This window comes from Phyllobates terribilis, unplaced genomic scaffold (genome assembly GCF_046119375.1).
Source record: "Phyllobates terribilis strain yellow unplaced genomic scaffold, ASM4611937v1 Scaffold_5__5_contigs__length_657084704, whole genome shotgun sequence".
Lineage (NCBI taxonomy): Eukaryota > Metazoa > Chordata > Amphibia > Anura > Dendrobatidae > Phyllobates > Phyllobates terribilis.
The window spans coordinates 179747196-179762480 of NW_027362765.1; the positions used below are offsets into that span (position 1 = coordinate 179747196).

At 46.7% G+C, this 15285-nt stretch overlaps 1 protein-coding gene across 3 annotated transcripts in view; it reads left to right on the top strand.

Moving 5' to 3' along the window:
• Window positions 1-15285, top strand: part of ODAD4 (outer dynein arm docking complex subunit 4) — a 78181-nt gene that overhangs the window by 14445 nt on the left and 48451 nt on the right. For all 3 annotated transcript variants that reach the window (XM_073683550.1, XM_073683548.1, XM_073683549.1), the window contains 4 exons: window positions 1922-2122; window positions 4564-4695; window positions 7652-7805; window positions 10119-10180. In XM_073683550.1, coding sequence (XP_073539651.1) covers window positions 2000-2122; window positions 4564-4695; window positions 7652-7805; window positions 10119-10180 — 471 coding nt within the window. In that variant the 5' untranslated portion in view covers window positions 1922-1999. The remainder of the gene's footprint in view (window positions 1-1921; window positions 2123-4563; window positions 4696-7651; window positions 7806-10118; window positions 10181-15285) is intronic.

Genomic DNA, 15285 nt, shown 5'->3' on the forward strand with positions numbered 1-15285 from the left:
TTTTTTCCCTGACTGAATTTGAGCACAGCAGCGATTCTGAAATCTGCAGCATGTCGCTTCTTTCAACGTTTTTCACCCATAGAAAGCAATGAGAGAGTGCAAAAAAATGCAGCGATCTAATTTTGGTTACTTACGTTTTTATGTCTTCTTTTTTACTGTGCATTTTTTTCTCGTGTGGTGTTTCATGCTTTAAATCTGCTTTCTTTATGACCCTTTCCTGGTATTCGGCTCTGACAACTTTACTGCTATACTTAGGTGCAGATTACATGGGTTTTGATGCATTTCCGCCTCTGAAACATACTAAAAAACGCATGTGCGGATTTTTCCTCTGCAAATTTATGGGGAAAATCTGCAGAGAAAACTCAGCGTACCTAAAAGAGAAGCTGACCTGTTGCAGATGGGAAAAACGCATCGCAGGTCAGTTTACGCTGCGTAAAAAGAAAGCACAGCGGGCATGAGATTTCTATAGATCCCATCCACTTTGCTGGAACTGTAAGACACAGCAGACATACACAGCGTCAAAAAAGCACCAAAAGCTCATTGTGGGAACGTAGCCTAAAATTACCTTTATTAAACATGTTCTGTAGACAAATCACACATGTAATCCGCAGCTAAAAAAAACACTGCAAAAAATGCAGAACTTGAGTTTTGAGCTTATTTTTTCTTTCATGAGAACAGGTTTTGGCTGCAGAGAAAAATGCTACAAAAAATGCTGCATGTGAACATAGAGATGTGCACGTTTTTCCTGTGTTGCTTTGGCTAGGATACACACAGTGTGCTCTTTTTTTTGTAATTGGCTTCACCCGCCATTTTTTGTACGAGTGGTGACGGTTTCCACACGTACCGGAGACAATGACACATGCAGACCCATTCAAATCTATGGGTCCGCGCACGTCAGTGTGTTTTTACAGACCGTGTGCTCCACACGGAAACAAGTCAGTTTTTTTGCGGATACACGTGACACGTACCGTCGCATGGGTATCAGTGTACAGTTAGCGCTGTTCCCAAGCAGCGGGTGCTGAACACCAGGGACAATGATGAGGGTAGTAGTAGTAGTCTGATCCCGGTGTCCACCTGTGTAAAAATAAGAATAAAATAATAAAATCCATGTACTTACCTCTCCTAGGCGTCCCCCGCATTAATCCATGCGACCGCTGCTGTGAGGAGAATGAGCCGCCCCAGAGCTGCAGCTCAGGAGCGATGTCCTGTCACTCACTGAGCGCAGCTCCAGAGCGGCTCATTCTCCTCAGCAAATCAGCAGCGGCGGTCAGAGGATTACAGCGGGGGGGACACCTTGGACAGGTGAGTACATGGACTTTGTTTTTTTATTCTTATTTTTACACAGGTGGACACCGGAAGCAAACTACCACTACCCTCATCATTGTCCCTGCTGGTGCTGATCGCAGCGCCGGCAGGGAACCATGATGAGTGGAGAGTCCAGCACTGGCGCTTAGGATCAGCGCTACCTGTACACTGATTCCCAGGCGCCGGTACGTGTGATCCTCATGCGGCACACTGTTGCTACACATGTGACACACTCGGACACACGGGACACGGATATCTCCGGTACCGGAGATATGCGGACGTGTGAAACCTGCCTTATTGTAACTGTTCGGGTGATATATGAGCCACTGTCGCTCGCTAAAAGAGGCAAATGGATGTCTCTAAGGGGCCACTGCGGTGGTAACGTTTTATTCCAGGCCGCTTACAGAACAGACCGGACATTGGTTGTTACACGGGACTCGCAGGCTGCTCGGGGACGCGCATGTGCACTGTACACAGCACATCAGCGCCTTTCTAACCTGTGGCCTCTCCCCAGGATTACAGCGAGCACTAACCCCGCCCCTCCTCATGAATTGCATGTTCTCCATTGGCTAACAATAATTCATTAGACACGTGATGGATGTTTCCTTGTTGCCAGGTAACGTGTACGCTGCTACCAACACTTACCAACAACAGCAGTTTCCTGTGCACAGGTCCGGGTGGCAGCGACGGCAGAATGGCGGAGGAGGCGGATGGAGAGCTGGGACCACCCCGCAGCAACTTCACCATCTACATGGCGGAGGGGGAGCAGCTCTACCAGAAGGGGGAGTACCACAAAGCCAAAGAGAGCTTCAGTAATGTAAGAGGGGGCATGGGGAAATGAAGGAATACCAGAGAACTGCATAAATAGTAATCCCATAATGTTATGATGGCACAGGAGCATTGGAAGATCCTGGCAGAACATAAGCACCATGTACAGCGGCTTGTACTCTGTGGTTGTCACATCAGCAGCAACAGCCTGTACTCTGTGGCTATCGCACATCAGCAGCAGCCTGTACTCTGTGGCTGTCGCACATCAGCAGCAACAGCCTGTACTCTGTGGCTATCGCACATCAGCAGCAGCCTGTACTCTGTGGCTGTCGCACATCAGCAGCAACAGCCTGTACTCTGTGGCTGTCGCACATCAGCAGCAGCAGCCTGTACTCTGTGGCTGTTGCACATCAGCAGCAGCCTGTACTCTGTGGCTGTTGCACATCAGCAGCAACAGCCTGTACTCTGTGGCTGTCGCACATCAGCAGCAACAGCCTGTACTCTGTGGCTGTCGCACATCAGCAGCAGCAGCCTGTACTCTGTGGCTGTTGCACATCAGCAGCAGCCTGTACTCTGTGGTTGTCATAGCAGCAGCGGCCTGTACTCTGTGGTTGTCACATCAGCAGCAGCCTGTATTCTGTGGCTGTCGCACATCAGCAGCAGCAGCCTGTACTCTGTGGCTGTCGCACATCAGCAGCAGCAGCAGCCTGTACTCTGTGGCTGTCGCACACCAGTAGCAGCCTGTACTCTGTGGCTATCGCACACCAGTAGCCGCCTGTACTCTGTGGCTGTCGCACATCAGCAGCGGCGGCCTGTACTCTGTGGCTGTCGCACACCAGTAGCAGCCTGCACTCTGTGGCTATCGCACACCAGTAGCAGCCTGTACTCTGTGGCTATCGCACACCAGTAGCAGCCTGTGCTCTGTGGCTGTTGCACATCAGCAGCAGCTTGTACTCTGTGGTTGTCACATCAGCAGCAGCAGCCTGTACTCTGTGGCTGTCACACACCAGCAGCAGTAGCTTGTACTCTGTGGCTGTTGCGCAGCAGCCTGTACTCTGTGACTGTTGCGCAGCAGCCTGTACTTTGTGACTGTTGCACACCAGCAGCTGCCTATTATACAGGCACTGTACACTTCGAGGTCATTACGATAACGCGACCCTGGATGACGGTGGTAATTCCTGGCACTGTGAGGCCATGTGTTGTACACGCTGCTGGATAAGGCTACATTCACATGTTGTGAAAAATGCTGGAGATTTCCTACTACGTATTCGCTTGCAGAAAATCCACTGCTTTTTGTAGTGCTGGTATAATGTACGAGAATTCAGGAAATCTCATGCACATGATGTGAATAAAATCCTCAGCATAAATTGATAAGAACTGTGTGTATAAGATTCACAGCGTGTCAATTTATACTGCGGATGTAGGTGCGAGCGTCATTGTTTGTTATGCAGAGTGTAATGTGCGGTTCCGGCTCCTTTTTCGAATTCAGTAATTACATTCCTAGGGAACGAAGCCTTAAAGGAATCTGTCAGCAGGTGTTTGCTTTGTAATCTGATAGCAGCCTGATGTAGGAGCAGAGACCCTGATTCCAGCAATATTGGAGTGCTTGGTGCAGTTTTGATAAAATTCCTGTTTTCTCTGCCGTTGATATAGCAGCGCTATGACTGCTGAGCTCTGTATAGCCCTGCTCACAGCCATGATTAGCAGCTTCCTGTGTACACTATACATGGTCAGCAAACTGCCAATCAGTGGTGGGGGCGGGGTTACATAATTAGCTGGACTGCTGTGCACATGACGCCTAGTCCTGCAGTGATAATCTCCTGCTGATAAAACACTGATTGTATTGAAACAGCACACTGCTGAGCAAGTGACACAACCCTGCAATCAGGCTCACTGCCCCTACATTTTGGTGCTCTCCAAATAAATAGCAAGAACCTGCTGACAGATTACCTTTAATTGATGATCTATCCATTTAGTCCCTGACAACCCCACTAGGCCAGGGTTACATGACAACTTGTCTGTGATGTGGATTTTCTGCAGCAAAATCTGTATGCGTCATGTGTGGATTTAGTTTCGGATCTGCTGTGGATTTTAGTCTCTTGCTTTGTAAACTTACACCTGCAGAATTTCCACAACGTGTTGATGAGATTTTTATAGATTCCCGTTAGCCGCTTCTGTATTATGCCGCAGATTTTCTGCTTGCAAAATCCGCCCCAAATACAGCATTTTGTGCATTTAGCCTAATACTATGTGTGATGGAGAAAAACAGAACTATGTCGTCCTTCATCTGAAATTTGGGGCACAGAGAGGTACAGTACAGTCTAGGCCTATAGAATAAGCAGCCACTTACAGCTTGGTACTTCACAGATCTGTAATGCCACCGTGTGCATGAGGCAAAAAGTTGCCCATAAGAAACGGTTGAGGAGAGATTTGATGGATTGGTAGACGTCGCTATTAATTTATTACTTTTCTTATTAATCCTTTTTGTAGGCTCTGGACCTACAGACGACTGAGAAACACTGCCTGGTAGCACGGTCTAAATGTTTCCTAAAGCTTGGGGACCCGGAAGCAGCTTTAAGGGATGCAGAGGCCTCTCTACAGGAAGAGAAGGATTTCTTTAGGGTAATTTTATATACCAGTTGCACCGTCATATACTATTTTACTACTATGTCCTATATCAGGCGGCTACAGGTGAAGGTCACCATGCTGGATCTGTTTGCTCTTGTAGGGTAAATTTGTCACCTAAATTGTGATAGTGTCGTCACTTCTACCTCTGTATTTTGCAGAAAAAGATGGTAGCCAGTCCCCAGTGCTGATGTGGGGTCTGTTTGTGGCGTAGGGAACACCACAGCTCATCATGAATTAGACGAGATGTTGCACCACGCCTCTGTCCCATGATACCTCCACCCATTTTGGCAGACCTGGGAGAAATTGCCTAAAGTCTAAATTTTTCCATAACTCCGAGATGTGCAAAAATATGGGGATTTTTCAAAGCTATTTACTGCAAAATTCTGGTGAAACTGCTCTAGTGAATTGTGACCATTCTGGCAGGTTTTCACCGGGTCCTAGCAGCAGAATACCCAAGGATCAACTCATTTTATCTGAAGGTTTCAAAGTGGACTGCTCCTTTAATAATTTTTATCAATGTGATGTGGGAGCCGGTCCGGTGGTAGGTGTGGAGGCTGCTTTCTTTCTTCCGGATCATTGATCCTCTGTTCTCACAACTTCTACAGCAATGTTGTTGATGAGGGGGCAGAGACGTGTAAATTATATGTGCTTCAGGCTATTCAGGTTAATAGGAGCCCTTCATAAGGACATAGGGGTCAGTACATCTCACTGTGGGTGTAGACAAAGATAGATTTTTTTCAGGAGTTAGTGTCAAATGTAGGATTGACACACTCTTACACAATGAAGGCTTATTAAAGGGGTTGTCCACTTTATTACAACAAATATATTGGGGACAGGATTCTGTATACAGTACAGACCAAAAGTTTGGACACACCTTCTCATTTAAATTTTTTTCTGTATTTTCATGACTATGAAAATTGTACATTCACACTGAAGGCATCAAAACTATGTGGAATTATATACTTAACAAAAAAGTGTGAAACAACTGAAAATATGTCTTATATTCTAGGTTCTTCAAAGTAGCCACCTTTTGCTTTGATGACTGCTTTGCACACTCTTGGCATTCTCTTGTTGAGCTTCAAGAGGTAGTCACCGGAAATGGTCTTCCAACAATCTTGAAGGAGTTCCCAGAGATGCTTAGCACTTGTTGGCCCTTTTGCCTTCACTCTGCGGTCCAGCTCACCCCAAACCATCTCGATTGGGTTCAGGTCTGGTGACTGTGCAGGCCAGGTCTTCTGGCGTAGCACCCCATCACTCTCCGTCTTGGTCAAATAGCCCTTACACAGCCTGGAGGTGTGTTTGGGGTCATTGTCCTGTTGAAAAATAAATGATGGTCCAACTAAAAGCAAACCGGATGGAATAGCATGCCACTGGAAGATGCTGTGGTAGCCATGCTGGTTCAGTATGCCTTCAATTTTGAATAAATCCCCAACAGTATCACCAGCAAAGCACCCCCACACCATCACACCTCCTCCTCCATGCTTCACGGTGGGAACCAGGCATGTAGAGTCCATCCGTTCACCTTTTCTGCGTCGCACAAAGACACGGTGGTTGGAACCAAAGATCTCCTATTTGGACTCATCAGACCAAAGCACAGATTTCCACTGGTCTAATGTCCATTCCTTGTGTTCTTTATCCCAAACAAGTCTCTTCTGCTTGTTGCCTGTCCTTAGCAGTGGTTTCCTAGCAGCTATTTTACCATGGAGGCCTGCTGCACAAAGTCTCCTCTTAACAGTTGTTGTAGAGATGTGTCTGCTGCTAGAACTCTGTGTGGCATTGACCTGGTCTCTAATCTGAGCTGCTGTTAACCTGTGATTTCTGAGGCTGGTGACTCGGATAAACTTATCCTCAGAAGCAGAGGTGACTCTTGGTCTTCCTTTCCTGGGGCGGTCCTCATGTGAGCCAGTTTCATTGTAGCGCTTGATGGTTTTTGCAACTGCACTTGGGGATACTTTCAAAGTTTTCCCAATTTTTCGGACTGACTGACCTTCATTTCTTAAAGTAATGATGGCCACTCATTTTTCTTTACTTAGCTGCTTTTTTCTTGCCATAATACAAATTCTAACAGTCTATTCAGTAGAACTATCAGCTGTGTATCCACCAGACTTCTGCACAACACAACTGATGGTCCCAACCCCATTTATAAGGCAAGAAATCCCACTTATTAAACCTGACAGGGCACACCTGTGAAGTGAAAACCATTTCCGGTGACTACCTCTTGAAGCTCATCAAGAGAATGCCAAGAGTGTGCAAAGCAGTCATCAAAGCAAAAGGTGGCTACTTTGAAGAACCTAGAATATAAGACATATTTTCAGTTGTTTCACACTTTTTTGTTAAGTATATAATTCCACGTGTTAATTCATAGTTTTGATGCCTTCAGTGTGAATGTACGATTTTCATAGTCATTAAAATACAGAAAAATCTTTAAATGAGAAGGTGCGTCCAAACTTTTGGTCTGTACTGTATATCTGTATTTTATATTTCCACCCTTTATGTGGTCTTCCTCACAGACTGCACAGCTCTGCTGTTCTCATGATAGCCGCTGGTGGAGAAGCATGTGAGCAGAACCGTCCATCAGTCTCCTCCAAATGAAAAACTGCACATGGAAAAGCTGTTTTTCTATTAGAGGAGGCTGATGGCCCGGCCTGGTCACCTGCTTCTCCGTAGGCCGCCATTATGAGAACAGCAGAGCTGTGCAGTCTGTGAGGAAGGTTGTATTAACAGGAGGGAGCAGAACCTGTAATACTCACATATTGGTGTCAGAAAATCAGGTCCACAACCCATCTGTTAAAGTAAACATATAGTAGCCAACCCCTTTAAATACGACTGTCAGATAACTTGACCTGATCAGCAGTTAGTAATGTATAACGAGAGCTGCACTTCGGTTCTTACTAGTATAATGTTTAGGACCTGTACAGTATTCTCAGATGTTCCTTTCTTCGCCTTACAGGGTCTTTACCAGAAAGCAGAAGCTCTCTATGCTATGGGTGACTTTGAATTTGCCCTTGTGTTCTACCATAGAGGGTACAAATTACGCCCTGAACTACAGGAATTTCGTTTAGGAATCCAGAAGGCACAAGAAGCTATTGAAAACTCTGTGGGAAGTGAGTATCTTGGTTCTAAATTGTAATTGTCTGTGAAGAGGATTATTTGTGTTGTAATTGGCACCACTAGAGGGAGTACAGCTATTTAAAGGGAATCTGTCATTAGGATCAACCTAACTAAGCCACCTATATGGTCATGCAGGTCATAGGAAGCTGAATAAAATGATACCTTAATATTTGCAATCCAATGTTTTATTACAGAGAGATCCGTGTTTATCTTATATGTAAATGAGTTGTTCAGGACTTTGGGCCGGACACTGATCTGCATGAGAATCTGCCTACAGGGATTATTTAAAATAAAAGGGGGCATTACCAGTGTGATATGTAATGGTTACCAGTGTGAGGTGTAATGGCCGCTCTCTGCTCTCCTGATCTCACTGCAGAGCTGTGTGTGATTATACCTGACACATCTGCAGGTTCCTCTCAGCTTCAGCCTCCAGCTCACAGGCAGACAGGGCGGCAATACAGCAGAGCTGTGACAGCTGCAACTGCTAACATGTTTTTAAGAAGACAAAGTTCAGTTCTGTGTTAGTTACATGTCTCACACTGGTAACTCCCCCTTTAATTTAAAATACTCTGTGGTGGCAGATTCCCAGGGAGATCTTTGTCCGGCCCATAGCCCTGAACAGCTCATTTACATGTAAGAAAACCGTGGATTTCTCTGGAATAAGACATCCGATCGCAGATATCAAGGTATCATTTTATTCAGCTTCCTATGACCTACATGGCCATATAGATGGTTTAGGATTGTTGATCCTACTGACAGATTCTCTTTAATGCGGTGACACATTCAGGTGGTCTATGGAGTCACTTAAAGCTCTCCCCATCGCCAGACTTCTGTAAATAGCCTGTAAATGTCCCTATGAATTTGTGTCTATGGGATGGTGACTTTTCCTGTCAAGTTATTTTTCACACACATTGGATATTTATAAGAAAAGGAAGAGGAACTCCAGCTTCATAGCCAATAGATTTTTATTATTTCATCTAAAAGTTCATGATCCACAGGGTTCAGGTAAAAAAATTCATGCAATTTAGCTACGCCTTTCAAACGCTATGCTTTCTTTGTCCAGCTACATGTGAAATGACTCCCCAGGTATTTAAACATGATTACCCCCAATGATAGTCATTTCCCCAATCACATGATGAATACAAAATGAATATGTAAATACAAAACATGAAAAAAACACACACCCACATTACTGAGAAATCCCATAAAAATATATGCTGAAAAAAAAAAATACTAAAAATGATATGAAAATATGTGCAACACAATGTCCACCTCACTGAGGAAGTCCAAACTATTAAACATATTCAGTAGTGGAAAATGACTTCACGCCGTGCATTGAGGCCAGATGGATGGCAAGTTCCAAGGCAGAACATCCAGAACGCCTCTCTGGTTAGAAGTCTTCTTTTAATGTCTCCTCCCCTCGCTGGTTTCATCACCTTTTCAATCCCAAGGAGCCTGAAGGCTGAAGTACGTCTCGCATGATGATTTATAAAATGCTTGGAAGCATGATACACAGACCGATTAGAACTAGAAGAGGTAATTTTATCAGTTAGATGTTCAGATATTCTCACTTTTAATTTCCTGGTAGTGCAACTTACATACGATACATTACATTTAGTGATGAGTGAGTATGCCTCATTAACCCTTTCGGCGAGCACGCTCGGGTGCTCACCGAGTATTTTGGCGTGCTCGGCATTTCATTGATTGTCGCCGCACCTGCAAGTGTCACAGCTGTTAGATAGCTGTGACACATGCAGAGATAGCCTGGTGAACAGAAAGGGTTAATGACGCATACTCGCTCACTACTAATTACATTCTATACAGCGAATCATGTATACTATATTACATGAATTACAGTTTATAAATTGTTTGATTCTGTACTGCTCATTATCCATGGGGTAATTGGGGGTAATCATGTTTAAATACCTGGGGAGTCATTTCACATGTAGCTGGACAAAGAACGCAGAGCGTTTGAAACGCGTAGCTATATTGCATGAATTTTTTTTTTTTTACCTGAACCCTGTGGATCATGAACTTTTAGATGAAATAATAAAAATCAATTTTTTATGGAGCTGGAGTCCCTCTTTTTTTCCTGTGATTCCCGCACATGTGGCCGCACATTCTCCGGGCCCCAACACGCTGAGAGCTGCTGCATGTGAGCTGCCATATCTTTTTTTATGGACTACTATTGGATAATTATCACAATCATTTCCCTCTCCTGCTATTGTTGTAATATGATTAAATATATGGAGATCATGAAGATTTGGTAGCGAATATAACACGATCTGTGAATTTTCTTACTTTAGCTCCAGCCTCTGTGAAGCTAGAGAATAAGGAAGGTATGGTATTTCTTAGCAAGCAAGAAGAGGTAAGTACCTGGGGTATTAATTACTTGGCAGGTATGTTGATCGTAGATATCTGAGCAATCTGCTTTTTTTTCCACTTATGAGCCACTTCTTCCCCTGCTGCCCGAACTGACCATCCACTTTAAAAAAAAAACCTCAGTTCTAATCCCTCTTAGTCAAAGCAAACTGGACTCCTAGCACAGTAAGGTGTAAAGCCATACAACCCATTAAATTCCATACAGGCGCATCCAGACTGCTTATTTTGAAAAGTTATGTGAAATGGCAGGTATACTTTAATTCTAAGATCCTTAGTTTTTACCTAATATCTGTGTATTTGCAGATTATCCTTATTAGAGCAAAATATATCTAATATCTTTCACCTAAAAATGAACTCTTATTTTTAATAGCTAAAAATATATTTCCCTATCTCTCTAATCAAAACCCCAAAGACTAAGCTGCCATAACAAAGCTTTTACAATATACAGTGAAATCGCTATACGGTGATAATAACTAATACCAATGGTGGTCTGATTTGCAAGCAGCTTAATAAATGTTGGTTAAAAGATTGTGAAACTATTGACCACCCCCAACATGTTTCGCTGATAGATCAGCGTCATCAGGGGCAGAAGGGCCATGGCCATACAGTATATCACCCATCAGAGATGATGTATGCTTCCTGTTTGTCATGTTTGGGGTATAATTTCTGCTCCAAGAGTGGAAATGAGCTGTGATATAATTAAGGAAAAATGTAGAAATCCAGCAAAGGGATCCTTAAAATGACATCTTCACTGAAGATCCATTAAAAATCCAATGTGGAATAGCATATGTTTCTGACACAACATTCTTAATCATTGCATAATTTGGTGTTGGGTATATAATGAATAAGGACGATGTGTCAGAAACACGTATGCTATTCCACATTGGATTTTAAATGGATCTTCCAAAAAGATGTTATTTTAAGGACCTCTTTGCTAGATTTCTACATTTTTCCTGCATGTGAACTCTTTATTCGCGTATCAGGGATCCTTGTTCCGTGAGTGAGATGATTTTTTTTTCTTTTATTGCTACGGTCATATAATTAACCCTTATAGTATTATGCTATACGTGACATTTATGAACTCCACATAACCAGGGCTTTGGAGTCTTTAAGCCAAACCTCCGACTCCTCAATTTCCCTGACTTCCGACTTCACAACTCCGACTGCACAGCACTGCCTCACTACTGAGCATGTACATAAAGTGCAGCACAGATTCATCTCACTGCCTCACTACTGAGCGCGTACATAAAGTGCAGCACAGATTCATCTCACTGCCTCACTACTGAGCGTGTACATAAAGTGCAGCACAGATTCATCTCACTCCCTCACTACTGAGCATGTACATAAAGTGCAGCACAGATTCATCTCACTGCCTCACTACTGAGCATGTACATAAAGTGCAGCACAGATTCATCTCACTGCCTCACTACTGAGCGTGTACATAAAGTGCAGCACAGATTCATCTCACTCCCTCACTACTGAGCATGTACATAAAGTGCAGCACAGATTCATCTCACTGCCTCACTACTGAGCGTGTACATAAAGTGCAGCACAGATTCATCTCACTGCCTCACTACTGAGCATGTACATAAAGTGCAGCACAGATTCATCTCACTGCCTCACTACTGAGCATGTACATAAAGTGCAGCACAGATTCATCTCACTGCCTCACTACTGAGCGTGTACATAAAGTGCAGCACAGATTCATCTCACTGCCTCATTACTGAGCGTGTACATAAAGTGTGTAACGGGTCCGGGAGGCGGAACCTCTGAGCTACTATACAAGGGGGCGGCCCTTGTAAGGGAGCGGGTGGCAGTCTCTGGGTGAACGGACAGGGAGTTACGGCAAGTGATCAGGGCAGTCTCTGGGTAAGGGGTAGGTACGACCTGTGATGGCAGAGCCTCCGGGTAGGCTAGCAGGCAGATGGTAGATGTGTGCTCCCAGGTGAGCAAGCGAGAGTCTCTGGAATAGCAGGTGGTCACGGCACGTGACGGCGGAACCTCCGGGCTGGCAGGCAGGTAGGTAACGGAGAAGCGCTCCCAGGTGAGCGGGCAAGAGTCTCTGGAATAGCTGGTGGTCACCGCACGTGACAACGGGACCTCCGGGCTGGCAAGCAGGCAGGTAACGGAGATGCGCTCCCAGGTGAGCGGGCAAGAGTCTCTGAGATAGCTGGTGGTCACAGCACGTGACAACGGAGCCTCCGGGCTGGCAAGCAGGTAGATAACGGAGAAGCGCTCCCAGGTGAGCGGGCAAGCTGGTCCATAGACAGACTGACCGGAGTAGTAAGGCAGACCGTCGGACCTCAGGCAAGCAGGCAGGTAGCTGATATGCGCTCCCAGGTGAGCGGGCAGGCTGGTCCTTTAGACAGACTGACAGGAGTAGTAAGGCAGACCGTCGGACCTCAGACTGGCAGACAGGTAACAAGTATTCAGGCAGGAATCAGGCAGGTAACTGGCAGGTAACTAGCAGGAAACTGGCAGGAAACTGGCAGGTAACTGGCAACGGGACCTGAGGGCTGAAGCACAGGTGAGACACAGGTGCAAACAACATTGCTCGGGCACCTCCATTTTGGAGGAGGTGCCTTATATATGATGAAGTCCTCCGGCCATTGGCCGGGGACTTCTTAGGACGGCGCGCGCGGCCCCTTTAAGAGGAGGGGAGCGCGCGCGCCCTAAGCACAGGGGCCGGGAAGGAGCGCGCGCTGAGAGCAGAGCGGGAGGAGGACGCCGGGAAGGAGCGCGCGCTGACAGCAGAGCGGGGAGAGGACGCCGGGCACGGAGCAGAGCGGTGAGGGGAGCAGCGTCCCTGCCTAGCAGAGGGCAGGGACGCCAGCGCTACAGTACCCCCCCCTTTAGGCCCCCCCTTTTTTAGGCCAGACAGAAATTTAGCTAGGATGAGAGGGGCATGGATGTTCTCCCGGGGCTCCCACGTTCTCTCCTCAGGACCAAACCCCTTCCAATCTACCAGAAAAAAGGTCTTTCCTCTTACCCTTTTGGTGGCAAGAATGTTCTCTACCTCAAACTCGTCCTCAGCAGAAACCGGAGCAGGAGGCGTACCTGTAGACTTGGAAAAAGAGTTAAGCACCACAGGTTTGAGGAGAGACACATGGAAGGAGTTAGGGATCCGTAAGTTGGCCGGGAGTTTCAATTTATAGGCCACCGGGTTGATCTGACTGATGACCTCCAGTGGGCCGATGAACCGAGGCCCTAACTTATAGGAAGGGATCTTGAGCCGGACATATTTGGACGAGAGCCAGACTTTATCCCCAGGGCGGAATTGAGGAGGGTCCAGACGTTTTTTGTCAGCGTGTCTTTTCATACGCTCGGATGACAGAAGGAGTGCGGACCGGGTACTCTCCCATATGGAGGAAAATTTGTTAACAAGAGATTCCGCAGCCGGATTGTCCGCCGAGGTGGAGACGGGAAACGGGATCCGAGGATGCTGATCGTAGACTACAAAAAACGGGGATTTGGAGGAAGACTCGCTCTCGTGATTGTTGTACGAGAATTCGGCCCATGGCAGGAGATCCACCCAGTCAGAATGGTGGGCATTAACGAAGTGCCGAAGGTAACTGGTCAGGTTCTGATTGATCCGCTCCACTTGACCATTAGACTGTGGGTGGTAAGCGGAGGAGAAGTCCAGGGTGACGTCCAGCAATTTACAAGTGGCTCTCCAGAAACGGGAAGTGAACTGTACCCCACGATCCGACACGATGTGACGGGGCAGGCCATGAAGACGGAAGATGTGGCGGATAAAGTCTTTAGCCAGCTCGGGTGCAGACGGAAGACCTGGCAGTGGAATGAAGTGAGCCATCTTGGAGAAGCGGTCAGCGACCACCCAAATGACCGTACAACCGGCAGAGACGGGCAGATCAGTAATGAAGTCCATCGCTATATGCTGCCAGGGGGCAGCAGGTACTGGCAGAGGTAGGAGGCGGCCGGCCGGCAGGTGTCTCGGAACTTTGTTGCGGGCGCAGGACACACAGGCAGAAACAAAGTCTATTACATCCTTGTGCAGGTTAGGCCACCAGTAGTGCCGGGTAATAAGCTGGAGGGTCTTTTTCTGACCGGCGTGGCCAGCTAGTTTAGACGAATGACCCCAGTGTAGGATCTTCTCCCGATCAGGTACTGGTACGAACGTCTTACCAGGAGGAAGACGATTTAGACTCACGGGAGCCACCTGCATTACTCTGGCGGGATCGATGATATGTTTCGGATCCTCCTCGAGATCAGACACCAGAAAGGACCGAGACAAGGCGTCCGCCTTGACGTTTTTGTCAGCCGGGCGAAAATGAAGGACAAAATCAAAACGAGCAAAAAACAAGGACCACCGGGCTTGGCGCGGGTTAAGTCTCTGGGCATGCTGGAGGTAAGCCAAGTTCTTGTGGTCAGTGTAAATTATTACCGGGTGAAGAGCCCCCTCGAGCAGGTAACGCCACTCCTCCAATGCCAGTTTGATGGCCAATAACTCTCGGTCTCCTATGGAATAGTTGCGCTCAGAGGAGGAGAAGAGTTTAGAGAAGAAGCCACAAGTTACCATCCTCCCGGAAGATGATTTTTGAGTAAGTACCGCTCCGGCTCCAGAGGAGGAGGCGTCAACTTCCAGGAAGAACTGCTTGTTGCCATCTGGGCGATGTAGCACCGGGGCGGAAGAGAAGGCCTGTTTAAGGGAAAGAAAGGCCTCCTCTGCTTCGGGTGGCCACTCTTTGGGATTAGTACCTTTACGGGTGAGCGCAGAAATTGGGGCCGTCCGGGAAGAGAAGTGTGGTATGAAGAGGCGGTAGTAGTTGGCGAAGCCCAGGAATCGCTGAATGGCCTTCAACCCCTCCGGTCGGGGCCATTTCTCGATGGCAGACAGTTTCTCAGGATCCATTTGTAGGCCGGTCTGAGAGATAATGTAGCCCAGAAACGGAAGCGAGGTCTGCTCAAAGAGGCACTTCTCAAATTTAGCGTAGAGATGGTTCTGCCTTAGCCTGAGCAGGACCTGACGAACGTCCCTCCGGTGAGTCTGGAGATCCGGAGAGAAGACCAAGATGTCGTCCAGGTACACCACTACGCAGGAGTAGAGAAGGTCCCGGAAGATGTCATTGA